The sequence below is a fragment of the Malurus melanocephalus genome, unplaced genomic scaffold (genome assembly GCF_030028575.1).
Source record: "Malurus melanocephalus ecotype Western Australia unplaced genomic scaffold, MMel_1.1 scaffold_683, whole genome shotgun sequence".
In the NCBI taxonomy this organism is placed as follows: domain Eukaryota; kingdom Metazoa; phylum Chordata; class Aves; order Passeriformes; family Maluridae; genus Malurus; species Malurus melanocephalus.
In genome coordinates, this window is record NW_026623915.1 from 205221 (window position 1) to 225851 (window position 20631).

Consider the following 20631-nt stretch of genomic DNA (forward strand, 5'->3'; position numbering starts at 1 on the left):
GGACCCACAAGAATTAAAGAATCACAGAATCATTAAGGTTGGGAAATACCTCTAAGGTCATGGAGTCCAAGTCCTGACCCAGCACAGAACACCCCAACAATGCCACCCTGTGCCTGAGAATGTTGTCCAAACACTTCTGGAGCTCTGGCAGCCTTNGCTCTCCCATGCCACAAAGAATAACAGAACCATAGAATGTTCTCAGTTGGAAGGGACCCACAAGAATTAAAGAATCACAGAATCATTAAGGTTGGRAAATACCTCTAAGGTCATGGAGTCCAAGTCCTGACCCAGCACAGAACACCCCAACAATGCCACCCTGTGCCTGAGAATGTTGTCCAAACACTTCTGGAGCTCTGGCAGCCTTSGGGCTGTGACCATTCCCTGAGGGGCCTGYTCAGTGTCCCACCACSCTCTGGGGGAGAACCTTTTYCTAATATCCAGCCTAAACCTCCACTTCGTGTTGCTGCTTAGGTTGTTTCACTGAGCAGCAGAGAGAAGAGATCAGCACCTGCCCGATCTCACAGGTTAACCTGGTCCCTTGCTGCTATGACCCCATCRTGGTGATGACACCCAGTACACAGGCTGTAATTGTGAAAAATTTACATTAAATAGGGAACTTATTGCTGCCCCACAGCAAAMCCTGCTCCTGCATCTGGTGGATTATCTGGTTATTTCAGGTTTGAATGCCATTTTCATATCTGATCATGCAGAGGGGATATGTCCCTCCTGCTACCAAAGCAGTCCCCTAAAAAGTCACTGTGTGCTTTTGTCCCTAAGGATGCTCAAGGCAGGATAAATACATGGAGAGCAGCACTGTAGAGATCAACAGAGATGACAGAGGTGAGAGGATGGGAGACAGACAGATAGCAAGCAGGTTGAGAAGTGGAGGGATGGTAGTGTGGTCAAGCAGCTGCTTGCTCATTGAACCTGCTCATTTGGGCAGATTGTATGCTTCACAACCCCAGTCCTGCAGAGGTGACATCTGTTCTTGCCTTGCTTTGGTGGTGTCCAAAATCCTGTCCTTGTTTCCTCAGACAAACAAGATTGYGCTCACCTCCTGGCATTGGAGCAAGTTGCCTACTTTATCTTCTGTGGCTGAGAAAGCYCTCCCTTCCCCTCACTTTCTTTTTYCCACTGAACTTTCTTGTGCCTGRAGCTCAGGCATTGCYCACCTGGGGCAGCCACCTCAGCATGGGCACCTGCTCTTCCCCAGGGACATGGCTGAGGGCCCTGTGAGTGCTTGGGGCTGCCCACACACGATGGGCTGCTCGGTGTCCTGCTCTTCAGCCTGTGGTGCCTGATGGGGCTGTATGGGAGAGGAGAAATGACACGAGCCCTCCTTACTGGGGCAGCAGCTGGCAAAGCCTGACCTGGGCAGGGTGGAGCTCAAACAGCTGTGTCAGGCTGCTCCCTGCCTGAATGTTCCATCATGGGGGTAYTTCTCTGGCTGTACGTGTTTGCCTGGCCTGGGAATGGGAGCATTTCTGTCCCAGCATGTCCATGTTTTYTGTGTCTTCCTCTTTGCACTGAAGGCTGAGTATCCTGGGACACCAGCGTTTGTCCATGGCTTGGTCCAGGCTCCCTCAGATCTCAGGTCATGCCTCCTACCCCCTTGGGGCTGGAAAGAGGGTGGGAAATGTGAAGAGGAGGAGAAGCCCCYCTTGGGGAGGGAACTGATGCCAAACCCCCTTTTGAAGCTACCCATGGACAGCCTGGAAACAAGATGGCCAAGTCTGCACAAGACCAAGGTATGGAGGACACTCACATCTCCCAGGATGGGTTCCACCACACCAAGAACTGCCTGCCAGATAGGAACTCACTCCAAAGTTCCCGAAAACAAAAAAGGGATGAGGAGCAAGGGGACTATGCCTACTCCCGCAGGGCTCTCCCAACCCTGTTTCTGCTCCCTACCATCCAGAAAAGAGATTTTTTTTTTTAATTTTTAGTCTTTGAAGACTTCTTCTCATTACTTGTCCATCCAAAAATGAAGCAGAAGGTTTGAGAAAGGGATTAATTGCAATCCAGAAAAGATCTCTCTGCGTCTGTGATAATCCCTGGTGCAGTGGCACTCTAGAGGATGGCAGATATGTGCCTCAGAAGGTGAGGTGGGCAGTGTGAAAAGTTAAGAATAGGCAGGTATTTTTCCTGTGGAAACTTGAGAAGAGTCAGCCTGAGAAGTCAGAAAGGCAGCGGAAATGATGGTGTGCTGAGTCTCAGGGACAGGGCTGTGGTTTCATGTGGAATAATCAGCAGCAAAGGGGAATCACTTTTTCAATAAAAAATCACACTTTTTCACAATGGAGTAGATTGACACAGATTTTTCAGTATTAAGTGCTTAATGAATTGAAGTACATAGGTAAAACCCTGCAAAACAGACTCACAGGCTGAACATAGCAGTCCTGCAGAGAGGCCCTGTGCCACAGTGATGGGCACTGCCAGGATGAGGGTCGCTCTCTGTGCCCCTTTTCTTCCCCAGACTCCTCTGCCAGTCACTGCTGCTTTGGGAATAGGACTGGAGTGTGTCCCTGCAGGTCTGCAGCAGCAGAACCTCCACAATAGAGCAGCAATAGAGWACCTCCACAATAGAGTCAGGGCTGGGAGCTCCTGCACCACAAGCCTTGRGCAGAGGCTTAGCCTGGCGAGCACCTCTACATCCCAATACCACAGTGATGGGTGGGCATGAAGCTCTGCAGAAGGTCTAGCACTGGTGTGATGAGTGCTGTGCATGGGTCTGTTGTGGGCAGCAGGAAAAGTCCCTCGCTTCAAAAAATATTGAGAAGGGAGGCAGGGTGTGTGGAGCCACAGCTCAAACCCTCTGTGTGAGGGTGTGACTCTCAGCCTGAAACCCAGCTGCACTCAGAGCCGTGTCCTCCAGCCTTGTCTCCTTGTTTATTATTATGTTCGCTATTGTATCCGACTGTGTAAGCAAGCTGCAAATGTCCTTCTCAGAGGAAGGAGTCCAACCTYCTTTGGCTCACTGCTCCACATGCAAATGCATTACATTGTTCACTTGTGACCATATTAAAAACAGCCTCAATATACATCTGGGCTCCTCAGGGCTGTCACGAAGCTCTTGTGAGGATTAAAAGCAGTAACATAGTCATAGTTGTTAATCATTGTAGGTGAAAGGCTCTCGGAGCTTTTGTGTATCTCAGGGTGTCCCCACGTCCCACTGGACCCATCTAAGGGCTAAGTCTCAGTGCGGGGAGAGGATGGGGTTGAGCCTCGGGTCAAGGACCATGTCTAGGGGGGTAGATGGGGCTGATCCCAGGGACATAGGGTGAGCAGGGACAGGACTGGCTACGCCCTCCCGCTAACGGTGATGTTCGAGGGACAAAGCTGAGTCTGGGGCTGGGGCGGTGCCTGAAGGGCCGGGCTGTGGCTGATCTCRGGCACAAGAACCGTGCCTGGGGAGGTAGATGGGTCTGGTCCCGGAGCGCACGGGCAGGAAGATCTGAGTGCGGGTCCGGGGCAGCCGCAGGACTCGCAGCCCGGGGCCGCCTCTCGCCACGGAGCCCGGTGTCCCGCCCGGGTGGGCCGGGGTGGCGGTGACTCAGCCGGGAGAGGCGGGCGAGGAGGAGGCGGGGGAGGAGGAGCAGGAGGAGCCGCAGGAGCCGCTGCAGCCGCCGCCGAGCCGCTCACCTGCCCAGCCCCGCCATGGCCCGCCGCCTGGCCGCTCTGCTCCTGCTGCTGGCCCTCGGCTGCCTSCTGGGCATCCTCCTCCTCCTCCTCGGCTCCGGGGACACGCGGGGCCCGCCGGGCTTCAAGGTGAGCGGGGCGGCGCTGAGGCACCGGCCGCGGAGTGGCGGCGGGCACCGGGAGGTCCTGGGCTGTCGGGGGCTGAGGAGCCGCTGCAGGTACCCCTGCGTGCAGCATTCCCGGTGTGCGGGATTCCCGGTGTGCGGGATTCCTGGTGTGCGGGATTCCTGATGTGCGGGATTCCTGCTGTGCGGGATTCCTGGTGTGCAGCATTCCCGGTGTGCAGCATTCCCGGTGTGCGGGATTCCTGGTGTGCAGCATTCCCGGTGTGCGGGATTCCCGGTGTGCGGGATTCCTGGTGTGCAGCATTCCCGGTGTGCGGGATTCCCGGTGTGCGGGATTCCTGGTGTGCGGGATTCCTGGTGTGCGGGATTCCWGGTGTGCGGGATTCCTGGTGTGCGGGATTCCTGGTGCCGGAGAGGCTCCGCTGTCGGGGTCCGCAGCGTGGCGGGAGGTGTCGGGCTGAGGGGTCCCCATCTGTCGGGAGGGTCGCAGCGAGCAGCCCCCGCCGGGTGCGCAGGGACGGGGCTGCCCCTGTAGCGAGACCCGTTTTGTGGGATTCCCGGCTGCAGGACCCTCGGCTGCTCATCCCTTTGTGCTTTAGGACCTGCACTTTGGGAGGGGAATCTGTTGGACACACTGAAAGATAGAGGCCCCCCCAAGCCAGAACAGCCGAGTCAGCATCTGCTGCTGCAACTCTGCCTGGGCCAGRGTTCCCCTGTGCACCCCAGCATCGCCCCAGGCTCCACTGCATTGCCAGAGCCAGCGCTGCTGGGTGACAAATGCAATGCAGCTTGAATACAAGCTGCTTTTTTTCCTTTTCCATTGTAAATTCCTGAAAGAAGTTGAACAATTTCTTGTTGGCCAACAAAGTCTTTTGTTTTAAAATAGTCCCAGGCTCTTGTCCTGAAAAATAGTTAATCTAAAACCCCCTCTTTTATCATACCAAGCAATTTGCTTGGAAACTTTCTGAGCCAGTCTGCATTCCAGATGTGCTGCCTTCTCTCTTGGTTTGTCAGATGTAATGAAGATTAGAATGAGAAGATGAGGTGGCTTAGCCAAGATGATCCTTGTGGCTCTTAGTATTACTACCAATTATTAACTCCTTCTCTGTGACACCTTTCTTTGCCACTGTTGCCACAGGCTGGACCATCTTTAGCCGTGTCCTGAGCTGGTTTCAAAGTGGATTTTATCTCTTGGAATACAAAGGAATTAGATCAGTACCAAGAGCCCCATATGAAACACTTGAGTGAGCCTGGAAAGCCTTTCTTTCTTCTGGTTCCAAGATGGAACTTTGGTTTTAAACCAAATGAATTCCCAGAAACTTACTYTCTTGTGCGCTTTTTTGGTGCTTTTTCTCTCTCCAAGTGGTAGCACCGAGTGGTAGCACACCTTCTAGTCTGCAGGCAGTGCTGCAGTTTGGGGCCAAGCACCCCAGAACACTCGCCTGGGTCCGAGCCCCGCTCTGCACAAGGCCTGGCCCGGGGACTCAGGGTTCCTGGACATGCCAGGWGCTGTGAGGTGCAGTACAGTGGGTKCACTGGTGTCCAGCMGTGCCTGTTCTCATGGGTYTGGCACCAGGAAGGTGCTGAGGGGTTGCTTTCGCACAAAGCTCAGGGCTGTTTTGAGAATGAAGAAATTAGGTGTTATTTTAACTCAGCCCAAAAGATGCCCATATGATTTGGAGATTGGTCCTGCAATGGGAGGGCACATCCTCCCATAGCCTGAGCAAGATGTGGTTTTTGCTGGCTCAGTCCATGTTAGCTGCTGGGTATGCTGTTCACTGCTGAGCTACAGCTCTACATCTTCCCTTTCCAGCTCCTTTTCTTGGAATATAGCCCTGCATTAGTTATCTTGCTGCTGAGGGACTGATCTTTCCCTTGTGGGTCTGCAGTGAAGCTCATGGCCTGACTGCCCTGAGCTACTCCCTATTCTTGACAGCCCTTTCCTTTCAGCAAGTGTATCTCTAGCAATTTCTATGTCCTGTGGCTGCTGTGGCTACTGCAGCAGGAAGRAAACCTGTCGCAACTCACAGCAAACCTGGGTGCTGCATGACTTCACTACCCTTGAGGGAGGCAGGATTTGGGGAGCCARGGATGAGCCCCCCGTGTGCCATGGGGCAGCCTAGAGAGCCTGGGATGGGGACTGGAGTCCTGGGCATAGCCATGGGCACAGTGCCAAGCAGCAGCATATGGGGCATTCTCAATGTCCCCATCTGCCTCTTCCCCTGGGCAGAGCCATACTCTGACCAGGAGCCCCAAGCCCTACCCATGGCCTTTGGGGACATCACTGTCCTCTGTATCCCCTTTGCAGGGGCATGAGGACTGRGCAGCCTTGACTGGGGCTGGGCTGAGTGATGTTGCACTGGGGCAAAGCCCTTGTGACCATGGATGACCCAAGAGGCAGCAGAGACAGGGCTGGCACTGGAAAAATGTCCCAATGTGGGGCCACAATCAGGAGCCCTCTGTATCCCCCAGCCCTGCAGCATCACCATGGTCTGGTCTGTTAGAAAAATCCCTGTGCCGTCAGGAGATGCTGGTGTTGGGGACTGTCCCACATCCATCCAAGCCCAGGGTGCCGGCAGGCAAGCATGCCAAGGCAGATGAGAGGGGTAATGGAGCCAGGTGCTGGCACAGGAGCATGCCAAGGCATTCTTGTGTCTCCCCAGCCTTTGTTTGCAGCATGCTTGTTTGCAGGAGCAGGGCAGCTCAGCTGGCAGAGCGGAGGGCAGTGCTTATGCTGCAAATCACTAGTGGGGTGGGCTTTTATCCTCCCTCCGGGTGCTTCCCACCTGTAGGGGCTCTGCAGCGTGCCTGCCCAGGCCCATGGCTCAGCCATGACTCAGACCCACATGGCAGCACACTGCTCTGGGGAATGCAKTGGCCCCCAGGGTCTGGAGCAGGGACAGGGGCTAGGACAGGGACAGGATCTGGGGCCRGGGGCTGGCACCATTGCACAACACTGCGTGCATCCCATTGCACACCACTGTTGCACCCCACTCAYTCATGGCACCATGTGATTGCTGGAGGCATGGGGTACCCTTGGGACAGGAGAAGATGACATTCCTTCATCGCTGGGGACAACCTTGGCCACCCAAATCTGCCTCGGTGCCTTCATGTGCCATGCACACGTGGCTCCCATCCCTGTTCACCATTGCCAGGTGAGGATGGCTTCTTTGCAGGGACAGGCTGGAGTGCCATACYCTGCATCCCCAGGTGGGGCTGGCACGAGGCTGTGACAGCTCCAGGGTGGCTGTGGGGTGAGCTGTGGCAGCAGCTGGCCAGGCACTCTCTGCAGTGGCAGTGCCACCGTGTTGCAGCATGTTACCTCAGCCAGACCACTGCCAAGACCAGGGGACCCGTGGATGTCCCTCACCCACCACTCCACACCTGGCAGCAACGGGCTGGGGGTCCAAGAGGAGAGACCCCTCACCCTGATCCACAGGTGTTGGCAGCAAAGGGCATTAACATGTGCCTATATGGGGCAGCCAGTTCTGCATCCTGCTCCAGCTGTGCCACTGTCACCCCAACATGTCACCTCTGCATGGGGCTTGTCCTGGTGCATACTCCATGCTGCCCCTCACTGCCACCTGCTTGCACTTTCCTAGGCAGCATGTGGCATGTGTGCCCACACACACCCCTGCACATGCCCCTCCTAAATGCACATACGCAGACACGTGCACCGTGTGCACACAAACATGTTGGTACACCTATGTGCATGTACACCTCACCTGTGCACACCCACGTGTAAGCATTCCCACACATCTACCTCCACACCTAAGTTTGCACACACTTTTGTATGTCCATGTGCACACACACACATGCTCTCCTGCACATGCACACATATATGCATGCACATCCATGCATGTATGCACATACATGCGTGTACCTGGTGCCAGCTCTCCATGGGGTGGGAAATGGAGCACAGTTCAGCCAGCTCTGCTGAGGGCAAGAGGAAACCCTGGGAACCAGATTTCCCCCTGTCACAGGTCATGGTCTTCTCCTGCTCACCCTGGAACAAGCCATTTGGCCATGGCCCTTCCTGCTATGGGGTCAATCTGGTGTCCCCAGCATCGCCCTCCTGGGCTGACCCCATTCCTGGTGTGTGGCACCAGGTATYCCTGGCACTGCAGGTAATCCTCACYGTCTCACACKCCAGCATTTCTCAGCCCCTGCCACCATGTAGATACCCATCTCCAACCTTGTCCCTTTCTGTGGACTCCAGCCTCTCCATGACATCCCCAAGCTGGAGACTGCTACCAAGGTCCTCATTGTGCTCAGCCTGGGTTTGGGGATGACCTATCGATGCTTTCCCTTTGGGGACTATGCTTTCCCTTTGTCACCCTGCTCTTGCTAGTGTCACTTCAGGGGATAATTGGGGCAATGCAGTGTCTTGTGAGCAAACCAGAGACATCTGCATGGTGGCTGCAGGGTCCATGGGCACATGTRCCACAGAGGTGGACAGAGGGGGTTCCTGGGCCTGAACCATCCTCAGAGTTCCCTGTGCCTGGTGGATGACTGCTCATCTGGGGACACAGGGGTGACATGGGACCCTAGGGTGGGCAGGCAAGRCAGAGGTTGCTCTGGTGGGAATGGACTAGGGTGCCATGTGCTGGGCAGAGAGGATATGGAGAGCCCTCTAAGCCTGCTGGAGCACTCATCCCAGCACCCAGCCCAGGAGCCTGGGGAGGGGTGTTAGGGGGAGTTGTCAGCCTCCTTCCTTTTCTCTGCAGGGTTGGACAGGAGCTGAAGCTGCTCCACTGCACCAGCCGGGCAGAGGGGGATTCTCTGCTGGCTCATGGCTTTTGGCCGAGGGCATGAGAAAGTTACCAGAGGAGGTGGRGCAGGGGTGGGGTCACCAATGTGAGATGGTTTCCTGAGGGASCAGGAGGCACTACTGGTGCAGGGCCATGGTTTCACAGGGGAATTTGGGCTRCCTCTAAGTGGGAACCTCAGGTGTCCCTGCCTTTGGCCTGACACTTCTGCTGTTTGAGCTGGCGAAAACCAGATGATAGGGACTGGGGTGGCATGAGGCACTCACAGCAGGCAGGGCTGGGGTGGCTCTCAGCCGGGCAGGGAGAGAAGCTGCCTATTCCAGCCCTCGGCTCCATTGTGTCTGGGCAGGGCAGAAGCAGAGCGTCATAGGAAGCCTTAGATAGCTTCACCCCAGAGAAGCTCAGTTGGAGAAGGGCAGGGGCCAGTGTGGGCAGCCCTGAGACCATGGGCAGTGGGGGTCAGGCAGAGTGGTCTGCCCTCGGGGGCTGCAGGCAGCATGTAGGGTGTCCCCTCCCTGGGAGTTGGGTAASCTTGTTTGGCAGGCGGAGCAGGGTTATTTATAGCCAGAGAATGGCCGAGCCATACAAGGGCAGGAGGGATGAGGGGCCTGACTGCCTTTCTTTGGCAAGAGCATCCTGAGGAGCCATTCCAGGTGTCCCTCCCCACCACCAGTCTCAGGGATCTGCCAGCTTTGCTCACCACAGATGGAGGTGGCCAGGAGCAATGGTAGCCTGCAGTAGGGGAAGAGCCTCCCAGGCTGCACTCAAGGAGGTCCCCATACTGAAAAAGTCAGAGTCCCTGTGCTGTTCCAAACAGTATCCCAGGATGGCCAATATCCTACTCCCAGTCACATCCCAGGCTGTGCTCTGTTCAGGCAGGTGTGGGCTSAGCTGGGCTGACCAGAGCCTGCCTCGGCTAGATGATGCTGCAGAGCTGCTGGGCACCACCAGGGCATGAGTGATTGTGTACTGAGCCCCAGTACCTTCCGTTGGGAAGGGCTGGAGCAGCCACGGGGCCTTCTGCCTCCAGGCCTGACCCACTGCCTTCCCCCTGCAGTACGGCATTGTGCTGGATGCTGGGTCCTCCCACACCGCCATGTTCATCTACAAGTGGCCTGCAGACAAGGAGAACGACACCGGGGTGGTCAGCGAGCACAGCATGTGCGATGTGGAGGGTAAGGGCTGGCCCTGGCCCAGGGCCYGGGGCTGGTGGTGATGTCTGTTGTGTACCTGTGGCAGGGCAGCATGGTGTGAGTGCCCCTGCCATACCCAGCTGCCTCCTCTGTATTCACCAGTGCAGTGACATATTCTAAAGGGTTCAGCTCYATTCCCAAAATGTCTCCCAACTCCCCTCAAAGCTTGCAGCCGTGCATGCTTGTGGTTTATCTTTTCCTGACAGTTACAGAACCACCAGCTCCCTGCCTAGCCCAGTGAGGAGCCAGGGATGGTTTCCCACTCTCCATTTATTAACCTTTTCCAGACTGTCAGCCAGCAGGGGATGCAGTGKGGTCAGGGAGATGTGGCTGGACCCTGGATGACTCCATGCCTATAGAAATCTGCCTTTTGGATACCTGGAAAGGGCAAAGCTGCTCACCAGGCATCCTCCCRCTGAGCATCATCCCCTCACCTGCAGGGAGCAATGCTGTTTCCTCTCCACAGGTCCTGGCATTTCCAGCTACAGCTTGAACCCTCCAGCGGCTGGGGCAAGCCTGGAGCACTGCCTGAACCAGGCCCTGAGAGATGTGCCCCAGGAAAAGCACRTGGGCACCCCACTTTACCTTGGTGCCACAGCTGGCATGCGCTTGCTCAAGTAAGTGCTCAGGGGACCCCRTCATGTCGCTCTGCCATGCCACCCTGACATGCCAGCTTGCCATGCACAGCAGGGTTGGAAGTGCTGAAGGGTGGCTGAAATGTTGCCCCTTTGCTGGGCAAAGYTCTTCACCACCCAGCTGCCCAGTGCTGTGTCCCTTGCAGGGTCCTGCCATTCAGAACAGGATACRCTCTGCAGGGCACAGCCAGCACAGCCCTAGTGGAAAGGAGCTGGTGTGGGGCCAGCACCAGAATAATCCATCAGACTTTCTGGTTTGCTAGGAGGAAAATCCCCTGCACCCACTGCCAGCCTGATGGGACAGGCTCAAAGGAGGAGTTGTACTCCCCTCACCCAGTCAAAGAAGGAYGGATCCCATCTTCCCAATAGGAGGGAGCACACTTCCATTCCTGCTACCTGCCTCCTCTAGCAAAGACAAAGGGAATTAGCTGGTGGATTTCTGGGCTATGCCTATAGGTACCCAGGCAAGGGCTTGCCTTGGTAACACCCCATGCTATGGCAGTGCTGGCTGCCAAAGGCAGTTAGGACAGGGAGGGCTCTGCTGCACTGTGGCCCWGCCCTGTCACTCTGCCCTCTCACTTGGCACATAGAATTGCAGACTCACAGGCGTCAGACGCTGTCCTCAGAGCTGTGGCAACCACGGTGAAGACATACCCCTTTGATTTCCGGGGAGCAAAGATCCTGTCAGGGGAAGAAGAAGGGGTCTTTGGCTGGGTCACTGCAAACTACCTCCTGGAGAACTTCATCAAGGTGGGCAGGGGATGGTGGTGCACAGTGGGGTGGCTGTGGTGGCTGAGCAGCTCATCATATCCTTATGCCTGCTCTTGTCCTCTGTATGGCTCAGCGTGGGTGGCTTGGAGAATGGATACAACCTCAGAGGAAGACCCTGGGGGCCATGGACTTCGGGGGTGCTTCCACACAGATCACCTTTGAAACCGGGGACACCATTGAAAACCCCAGAAACGAGGTGATCCTGAAGTTGTATGGCCAGGTATACAGAGTATACACACACAGCTTCCTCTGCTATGGAAGGGATCAGGTCCTCAAGAGGCTGCTCTCCAAAATCCTCCAGGTACAGTGTGCACTTGCTGTGGATGCTGGCTGTCATGACCCCCAGTTGCCCCCTCACCCTGGTGTTTACACTGTCCCCCAGCCCTGGGCCAGCTGCACACCCAGCCAACTCTTGGGTTTTGTCCCCAACCCTGTCCCGTGTTCCCAGGGCTTCCTCCCACCATCTCCATTAGGCAATGCAGGCCTTGGCTAGAGCCAAGACACCCCAAGCCATCTTGAGACACTTGTGGCAATTGCTCTGTGTCTCGCTGCTCAAGCTCTGGGGGAGCTGTGGCTATGGTAATGTCCTGTGTGTSCCTCCTCTGGCAGGCTGAGAGCTACCAAGAAACTGTTTCCCATCCCTGCTGGCCCATGGGCTACAACAAGAGCCTGTTGCTGAGCAGCATCTATGACAGCCCCTGCACGGAGAAGGAGAGGCCAAGCTTCGCCCTTGACACCACCGTTACCTTGGTCGGCACTGGGAACGGGAACCTCTGTGCTTTGCATGTCAGCAAGCTCTTCGACTTCACCAACTGCTCCTTTTCCCACTGCTCCTTTGATGGTGTTTTCCAGCCAAAGGTTTCAGGAAACTTCATTGTAAGTCCCAGCATGGAGCAGGGTAGTGACCTGGATGCAGGCTGGGCAGGTTGTGCCCAGCTCCCCAGCATCGTGTGGCAGCAAAGCCAGCTCTGCATGGGCAGTTGCTGGTGCCCACCCTGCTGGTCGGAGTGTCTGCTCATGGTAATGGCATTTTTTCCCAGCCCGTCCCACAGCTTCTCCTTTCCCTCCATCAGGCCTTCTCTGCCTTCTTCTACACGGTGGACTTCATCCAGACTGTGATGGGGAGATCTGTGCACCTGCCCAGTGACCTAAAGGATGCTGCAGAGRCCATCTGTGCCACCAGATGGAGTGAGGTGGGCTCCTTGGACAGGGGGGGAAGGAGGGGGCTGCTTCATGTGGGGCATCACCCAGGCTTTGAGGGCAACCCTTGGAGAACACTGGGTTTCCTGGCACTGATGGGACTAGGGGGAAAGGCAATTGATGGCTCCCGCTGGGAGGGGGCTCAGGTAGGTATGGGCAACCTTGGACTCAAAGGTGCAACCAGCCTGAACTTCAGGCCACAGACACAAGCCTGGCCACTACTGGCTTGACCCCTCCTCTCTTACCCTCTGTGCATCACATCCAGCTCCTCCAGAAAGCCCCCAAACTGGAGAAGAGGCTGCCAGATTACTGCGCTGTCAGCACATTTGTGTATTTGCTCACCACCAAAGGCTACAACTTCAACAACTACTCCTTCCCCAACATCGCCTTCCAGAAGAAGGTAGGTAGCACCACAATACATCCCCATCCCATGGGATGTTTGGAGTTAGGCCAAGGAACCGTGCAGGAGATATGAGGCCACACAGAAAGAGACAAGCAGACTGAAGGAAGATCTCAGGGAACAGTGGCAGATTGCAACTCTCACTTTTTGGAGGGATCTCCTGGGGGATGGAAAAAAATGAGCTGAGTTGGCTGTAGGGTGGTCAATGGGGTCAGGTCCTTTAGCTCTTCCTTGACCCTTGATACCAGCCATCCCAAACGATGCTTTGCCGAGGCTTTTTGGGAAGTTACCTCAAGGCAGGATCCCACTTTCGTCTGCATATGCCATGGGATGTGCAAGGAGATCAGGACTGGCCTGAGTGTACAAGGTTTTACTCCCAGGGGATGAGCCTGGAGCTCTGTCCCTGGCTGGCTGGACCTGTGGGTGAGCAGGGGCTTGGGTGGTTTTGGGCTCCCTCACACTCTTCTTCTCCCCTGGGCTGACACTGAGGTAGTCCCTGAAAGGTCTGGAGCTCAAGTCCTATGAGGAGCAGCTGAGGGAGCTAGGGGAGCTCAGCCTGGAGGAAAGGAAGCTCAAGGGGGACTCTTACTTCTCACTCTCTACAAAACCCTGAAAGGAGGTTGTAAGCAGGTGGGAGTTGCTCCCTTCTCTCAAGTGACAAGTGACGGGATGAGGAAATAGCCTCTAGTTGTGCAGGGGAGGTTTCAATTAGATTTTAGGGAAAATTCCTTCATGCAAAGTGTGGTCAGGCATTGTAACAGGCTGCCTATGGATGTTACCATCCCTGGAGGGACTTAAAACGTGTGAATGTGGCACTTGGGGACATAGTTTAGTGGTGGCTGGTGTTACTGGTTGGGACTCCATGATCTTAAAGTTGAAAAAGACATCTAATGATTCCATGATTCTATGATTCCAAGGTCTTTTGAAGCCCATTCTGCTGGGCTGGCTGGGTGGTGACCATGCCATGCTGTTTCCACAGGCAGGAGACACCTCAATTGGCTGGGCCCTTGGCTACATGCTGAACTTCACCAACATGATCCCAGCAGAGAAGCCCTCCTCCCACAAAAGCATGTTGTACAACTACTGGGTCATCCTCATCCTGCTCTTTGTGGTTACCACCCTGACGTCCCTYGTGACTGCCATCTGCCTGCTCCGGCACAGCAAGTCCAGCATAATCTGATGGCAGGGACAGGGTGGGCCGTGTCTGCAGGACCAGCACCATCCTACCTGCTGGAGGCTCTATGGTCTGAATGCTTGCGATGTGGCAAGTGCTCMATGTCCTCCTCCAAGGCCTGACACCATCCCAGAAGGAAAGCTATCCCCTTTTGCCCTCCCCTTGCCCTCAAGCTGCAGGAAAGGATGGACAGAAGAGGATCACTGCCCGTGGGAGAAAGGCTTAAAGGTTTCCCAGCAYTAGTCAAGGATGGACCCTGGAGCAGGCTCGGAAATGGGACATTCAGAGCAAGGACATCTTTTTGTCACCAGAGCTGAGCTGGACTGGGCCAATGAATGCAGGCAASAACAGGATTAATTTTCATGCATAGGTGGATGAGTGGGGAATATTACTCACACTAGTCCTTATAGCTGACCTCACTAGCCTGTCCCTGGAGCATCAGCCCTGCCTCCTGGGGAGCTCTGGGCATCACCCAAAGCTCACTGTTTTTCTGGCTGATGCACAAACCCCACTGACCTTTCTGAAGGCAAAGTCTTGGCCTTGGCCATTGGCCTCAAATCTCGATAAGGACTTAGCAACAACCAGACATGGGGAGATGGCAGCTTCCAAGTCCAGCTTCAACAACCAGACATGGTGTCTTCCCTATCCCCATGGTTCTTAAGCTAGACTTGCCTTTGCCACAGCCAGAGACTCCTGCATGCCCCAGTTCCTGCGGCTTCATGGTGCATGGCCATGCCAGCACAGAGGCAATGGGCTCCTGCAGTGGAGGCTTTGCTCCACACCAGGATTTCAGCCTGGTATCACCACACACCAGGCAGTTGGGAGGATGCACCTTTGTTTCCAATTGAATAAGAACAAGGATGTGCAAACATGAAGATTTGGTTTTGTTTGAGTATTTTTAATAATCTGAAATAAACCTTTATAACCACTGCTATGGCTTGGTTGCTTGTTATCAGTAACAGCCAATTCAGCCTGGCTGTCCTATGGGGGCAGAGCCCCTCAGCCACATCCACAGGTGAGGCTCTGCCCAAAGGTCTCAGCCCTTGCAGCCTGTCGAGTGCTGAACATTATGGCTCTACCAGCCCAGAGCCCACTTCAAACAGACCAAGGTGGGCTGGAAATCTCACTCCAGACCCAGGCCCACCTGGAGGTGCAGGACCTCCAGCCGACCAGTCACCACGTTCAGATTTCCCCAGTGCTGGAGGCGCAGTCACCCCAAAGCTGGGAGCAGAAAGCTCAAGCTGCCCCTCACTGCCACAGCCCCCATGGAAAACAACCTGCAGCAGCCTCAGATGCCAGGGCCCAGCTCTGGTGCTCAAGGGCAGCAGAGCAGCTTACATTTGCTGCTGCAGTCACTGGCAGCTCAGAGACGCCAGGACACATATTCTGGTGCCCGGCAGCTGCATAGGGCTGGTCCCAGCTCTGCAATCCATCAGGAAGCTGYCCCCTGCCCTGGAMGTTCCATGAACACTGGAGAGGAGTGGCTGTAGGGAGCTGCAGTTTCTCACTGCTCCTGCTGGCAGCACTAACTCTGCTCTATGGGTTTGCTTACTTCTCAACTCTCTTCCCTGCTCCAGCTGAGCTCTGGGAATGCTTGGCTTAATACATCTGTTCCCTGCAGCACTTTGCTTTCAGCTCTTCCACTGGCTTTCCCACATCTCCTCTGCCCAGGGCAAACCTGATCCCAGTTCAGATGATGCTGTGAACCCCCAAACCCAGTTTTCTCCCCAAGCTCATTTCCTCAGCACAGGGACTCCCTCCTGTGGTGAGGCTCAGGGCCTGTCTATATATCTCACAGAAAGGTGGAGGCACATCTGGTTCCTAAAACTGAAACGTTGCTTTAAGAACMCAGGCAGCTCCCAAAACCCAGGCTGGGTTTCCTCTTCTAAGAAATTCAGCTGCAGCTGCATCATAGCTGGACATTCACCAAGAGCAGACAGTTTACCTAGTCAAGACTTGGAGTTTGACATTAGGAAAAAACCCACAGGCTCCGCTGCATGCATGGGATTCGGGGCAGTAYCATTCCCTTGCCAACTAGTTTTGGATCTGGATGGGCAATCTGGGACTAGCTAGTGACAGGTAAGCACTGCAGAGAGGGGCCTTGGGCACATGGTCACCCCTGTTGCAGGGGAAGAGGACACCCCAGAGGCCACCCAGCTGTGGGGCTCAGCTCAGGCCTGCACAGGTGGGTATGAAAATGCTGCTGCRGAGGAAGGGACATGGGGATTGGCTGGGCTCAGGAAACATAGGAGGACACAGCAACAGTTGTAATCTCACAATTTAGCCCAGACTGGTCTGTGCCTGCAGCCACTCCAGAGCAATGAAGGTGCTGAGTGCCACTGCCACAGAGGGACCAGAGCTCTCTGCTCCAACATTTACTGCAGAGGTTGCCTCAGGCTGACATTCACCACCTGCTCTGTCCTTCACCTCATCCAMAACAAGTGCCTTCAACTCTCAACTTTTATTGTAGCCCCAGTGCAATGTGCAGAGGTCATGGGACGGGCAGCAGCAATCCTTGAGGCACCTCCACCCATTCTCACTGCAGGATCAAGTCCTTTGAGCTTCCCAGCARTGTTGTCAAGCCCACCAGCCTCACAGGCAAGCACGGGAAGCGTCGGGTTGGGCAGGCAGGAGAGAGTGAAGTGGGACATGGGCACAGCATGCGATGGTCTGCTGGCTACTCCACCATGTCACCATACCTGTTCCTCCTCACCAGTGTCGCAGTGCTGTCCCTGTCCTCTGCACTGGGGAGGTTTTCTGCAACAGAAAATACAAGTTTCCTGGACCTCCAACTACCCTGGTGAGTTTGCCAAGRGTGGGCAAAGAACCACAGAGCCTTGGTGAAGCATGTAAAGCCTTGTCAAGTTAACTCAGCCTTGGGAGCTCAAAATATGTGTGCGAGAGAGCAGCAAGCAGCCATGAGGTTTGTCCAGCAGCACCTGTCTCRATGCCCCTCCAGTTCTGCCCACCCTATAGAGCAGCAAACCCCTCCACACCTCAGTTGCTCTCTCCATCCTTTCTCTTCTCCTTCCTCTTCCAGCAAATGAGCTTTTGTGTTGGCTGTCACGAATACCCAAAGCAAGCAGCAAGTGCACCTAACCCATATCACCAGGAACCCACTGTGCCAGGAGCACAGAAGGACGTGGGAGGCACAAAACCAGGCAGGGAGGTCCACCTACCATGGATGCTCTTGCTCCCATCCCTTGGCTGCGAGGTGCCAATGTGGCACTTATACAGAGAATTTGGCAATGACACAATCACCAGGTTAATTATGAGACAGAAACAGCAAAGTARTTATTGCAGCAGGGAAGAATCAGGCATGACAAGCTCAGGGAAAGCAGTAGGAAGATATGACTGTACCTGCAGGCTGAGACACCCCAGCAGTCACGGTGAGCTCCTGTGGGGACTTGCCTGTCTCCAGGTAAATCCAGAAGTCGGAGCATTTCTGCGTCTCAGCTCTGGTTACCACGTAGCTCCCGAGGGACCCTGCAGCTGGGGAGACCGAGATGTTCCTGAGTGACAGCAGCACCTTGGTGGGGACAGCACCTGCTGCCACGAATCCTCCTGCGCCCTCGGGGCCGAGGCGCAGGGAGCTGGGTGGAGCCAGGGAAGAGCCCCCATGCCAATGGCAAACACCCCTCCACACCGCCCGGACCGGRCACTTACCCGCGGCCAGCAGCAGGCTCCACTGCGGACTGTACGGCAGCTTCTGCCGCGCCAGCTTCTGCACGGCGAATGCTGCCACGCTGCCTGCGAGAACGGAGTTACCGGGAACGGCCCGGGGAGCGGCCGAGCTGCTGGGGGCTCGCGGGGCTGCCAGGGTGGCTGGACCGGCCCTTACCTGCCAGGAAGGTGCCGATGCCCTTCATGAAGGCGTGGGACTGGCAAGCGGCGTACTGCTGCAGCGCCTGCGGGGACGCGTCAGTGCCGGGGCCGAAGGCCCACCCGGCCCCTTCAGCCCCGGCCCCTTCAGCCCCGGCCCCTTCAGCCCCGGCCCTCCCACAGCCCCGGCCCTCCCACAGCCCCGGCTCTCCCACAGCCCCAGACCCCCAGCCCGTCCCCCGCGGGGCGCACCGGGTGCTTGGCGGCTACATCATCCTCCACTCGCCGCACGCCCAGGTTCACCATGGTGGGGCTCTCTGACCCCGCCCTGGACAGGACTCGCTGCTCCCGCCCGCCCCTTCCGCCCGCCCTTTCCGCCGCGGCCATGGCGGAGCCCGCCGGGTCCTTTCACTTGTTGCGAGCCGGGACGAGCCGATTCCTCTGCTACTGCGGGCCCGACGGCGCTGTCTAGTGAGAGCGGGGCGGGAGCAGAACCTGATGGGGGGGTGGGCAYGGAGCCGGACGGGGGTGGCGCAGCCCTGGCCTGAGCCGCTTCCTCCCGCAGTGTGACCGACGCGATGGAGGTGTGGGCCGGGGAGCTCGGCGAGTGCCCGGCGCTCAGCTGCGTATGTACTGCGGTGTGTGTGGGGTGGGTGGCAGGGAGGTGCCGGCGGGGCAGGAATGGAGCCGGCCCACATTAGGCCGTGTTGGACATTCTCTCCTCCTCTCCCCTGTAGCGGTGCCCGCCGGAGGAACACGGCGCTGTGCTCAGGTGGGTACCGCCACCCTCGGACCGCATCGCCACGGGCACCCGCTCGCCTCGGTCTCCCCTCAGCCCGGGCCCCACCTTGTCCGGGGCTCCCCCTCTCCCCCGCTCCCCTCACCCCCGCTCCCCGCAGGGCCGCCCTGGGTCACGGGGCCGCTGCGCTGAGCCTGGGCCCGGGTTCGGCCACGCTGCGGCTGCCGGAGGAGCCGCGCTGCCCGGCCGTGACCCTCGTCCAGCTGCCCGCCGCCGAGGCGCGGAGCCAGCTGCAGGCGCTGGTCTTCGGCATGGCCAGCTGYATCGAGAGCCTGGAGAGGCGCCTGGAAGGTCCGTGGTGGGTTTAGAAGGGGGGAGGGCGAGCAGCTCCTGCCACCTTCATGGAATCATCACTCCCACCTAAAGTACCCTGGGTGCCCGAGCTCAGTCACTCGTGAGAGGGGTGTGCCTCCCCAGGTAGTTTCTTCTCACCARTCCCAGTGGGCCAGCAGCAGAGCTGCTGCCATTGCTTCCCTGTCTGGGCTGGCCAATTCTCAAAGCTGGCCAGGGTCTKCACCAGACCCTTCCAGGCAGAAAAGACTGCCTGGGCCCAGAGGACACAGTGGGGTGTCTCTGTGCAAAAACACAGCTCTGTCTGCATGGCCAGCACCACACCAGCATCCCGAATGTTCGAGTCACCTTACAGACTTCTCTGACAGAAGGGTCTGGGAAGATTTTGGAGCAACAGCAGTATGGCTGGAAGTGCTGAGAGGAGAATGATGCTTAGTTTGTCTGTAGTGGGAGCTTGCTGGGAAGGCTTGAGATGCTGCATGCAGTATTGGGGGATGTTGTCACAAGCTTTGGCTCTGGCTCTTGTCTCAGTAGCAGTGSAGACATTGGCATCTTCCTGCAGTCCTGACAAGAAAGCTGCCCAGAGCCAGCAACTATTCCTGCCAGGTAGGCACTGCCATGGTCCCACAGTCTGTTCTTTCCACTCTGGAGGCTGCTGGTCCTGTATCCATGTGGCCTCTGGACACTGAGTGCCCTCAGCTGTGTCTCTTGGCTGTCCTGGTGCTCTTCCCAGCAGAGCAGGGGCAGGGTTCAGTGTGGTGGGCCTCATAGTGTCTGGAATGCTTGGGTCAAAGGCTGAGCATTGCCAGCCTCTGAAGGAGGGCAGGCTTTGCTGTGCTTCCAGACTGTTGGCAGGTTGATGGCTCCTTTGAGAGAGGAGACCAAGTTTAGCCCTTCCTCACCCTTCATAGCTGCTGGTCTTGCCAGGCTGGGCTGCTGGAGGCACTGGCAGGGCTGCTGGAGGCTCCGGCTGGCTCTGGAGGGACTGGCAGGGCTGCTGGAGCTCCTGGCTAACTTGTAATCTGTGTGCTGCTTGTTACTGACTCAAGCAGACCCCAGCCCCAAGAAGAGTTTGGCTTCTGGCTCAGCTTTGCCAGCCAAGAGGAAGGTCCCGGGGGAGTCTCTCATTAACCCTGGTTTCAAAAGGTCAGTGCTGGGGCTGGGTACTGCTCACTGGGGATCCTGTGTGCTCTGCTCTGGAGTTGTGTGGCAGCAGGGCATGGAGCTCGAGGCTCTGATCCTTCCTCCATCTCCTTCCAGCAAGAAAGCACCATCTGGCGTGAATTTCGAGGACTCCTGACAGGTGCTGTCCTATGCCCTGMTGACAGCCCTATAGACCCCTGTGTCTGAAGGAGGGGGTGTCCCTGTGTTCTGGGCCTGTTGAGCWTCTTGCACCCAGGGACACAACAGAGCCAGTAGCACCTGGCAGCCACCCCTCAGCTGTGGTGGTGGCAGGGCTTTTGGTGGGGACAGATGAAGCAGGAGGGACACCAGCATGGTGGGGTTTTCCCCTGCAGCTCTTCCCTGCTGGCAGGGACCACCTCCTGGCCTCACTGTGAACTGGTGGGGTTTGGATGGAACTTYTATACCATGGAATGGAAAGATCACCTGTGCTTCACTTCTTCCCAGTAAAGGTGTTTTTCACCAGYCAGTCTTTCCGGGTGTGTCTGTTCATCCTGCCTCTCCCTTTCTCTGGAAGCCTTGGGCCTGTTTCAGCAGAACCTGAAGGTCTGGGCCTCAGAGAAGTTCCCTTCCCTTCCCGCTTTTTGCAAGTGGGCTGGTGGGTGGGTGGTTAGAGCCTGGCCAACCGCTT

General features: G+C 56.6%; 3 protein-coding genes across 10 annotated transcripts; 2 read left to right on the forward strand and 1 right to left on the reverse strand.

Annotated features, from left to right (window-relative positions):
* Positions 1-3463: 3463 nt before the first annotated feature.
* ENTPD2 (ectonucleoside triphosphate diphosphohydrolase 2) lies at positions 3464-14836 on the forward strand. The gene is made up of 9 exons (XM_057384064.1): positions 3464-3768; positions 9591-9708; positions 10193-10343; positions 10952-11111; positions 11206-11433; positions 11742-12008; positions 12206-12325; positions 12598-12732; positions 13712-14836. The coding sequence occupies exons 1-9, from the start codon at positions 3658-3660 to the stop codon at positions 13910-13912; spliced, it is 1491 nt and encodes a 496-aa protein (XP_057240047.1). The 5' UTR covers positions 3464-3657; the 3' UTR covers positions 13913-14836.
* Positions 14826-18040, reverse strand: TMEM141 (transmembrane protein 141). Of its 3 annotated transcripts, XM_057384074.1 has the most exons (5): positions 17981-18040; positions 17748-17814; positions 17573-17656; positions 17267-17398; positions 14882-16663 (listed from the first exon to the last, which is right to left on the reverse strand). In XM_057384074.1, the coding sequence occupies exons 1-5, from the start codon at positions 18032-18034 to the stop codon at positions 16584-16586; spliced, it is 417 nt and encodes a 138-aa protein (XP_057240057.1). In that variant the 5' UTR covers positions 18035-18040; the 3' UTR covers positions 14882-16583. The 3 variants fall into 3 exon arrangements, with proteins under 3 accessions (XP_057240055.1, XP_057240054.1, XP_057240057.1); XM_057384072.1 differs by lacking the exon at positions 17748-17814 and having other exon boundaries at positions 14826-16663; positions 17267-17392; positions 17573-17747; positions 17981-18037; XM_057384071.1 differs by lacking the exon at positions 17748-17814 and having other exon boundaries at positions 14832-16663; positions 17573-17747; positions 17981-18037.
* PAXX (PAXX non-homologous end joining factor) lies at positions 18033-20465 on the forward strand. 6 transcript variants are annotated; one of them, XM_057384065.1, is made up of 7 exons: positions 18033-18199; positions 18294-18354; positions 18466-18500; positions 18628-18818; positions 19350-19424; positions 19868-19964; positions 20079-20465. In XM_057384065.1, exons 1-7 carry the CDS (start codon positions 18033-18035, stop codon positions 20116-20118), a joined length of 666 nt encoding a protein of 221 aa, XP_057240048.1. In that variant the 3' UTR covers positions 20119-20465. The 6 variants fall into 6 exon arrangements, with proteins under 6 accessions (XP_057240048.1, XP_057240049.1, XP_057240050.1 ...); XM_057384066.1 differs by having other exon boundaries at positions 19871-19964; XM_057384067.1 differs by having other exon boundaries at positions 19353-19424.
* Positions 20466-20631: the final 166 nt, after the last annotated feature.

What these genes read in the sequence shown, in the direction of transcription:
- TMEM141 (XM_057384071.1), bottom strand. Translation starts at nt 18,034, where the DNA reads ATGGTGAACCTGGGCGTGCGGCGAGTGGAGGATGATGTAGCCGCCAAG. An exon ending in ATGTAGCCGCCAAGCACCCG is followed by an intron (nt 17,748 to 17,980) that starts GTGCGCCCCGCG and finishes CCTTCCTGGCAG; the next exon opens with GTAAGGGCCGGTCCAGCCAC. An exon ending in TGGGGTGTCTCAGCCTGCAG is followed by an intron (nt 16,664 to 17,266) that starts GTACAGTCATAT and finishes TTTCTGTTGCAG; the next exon opens with AAAACCTCCCCAGTGCAGAG.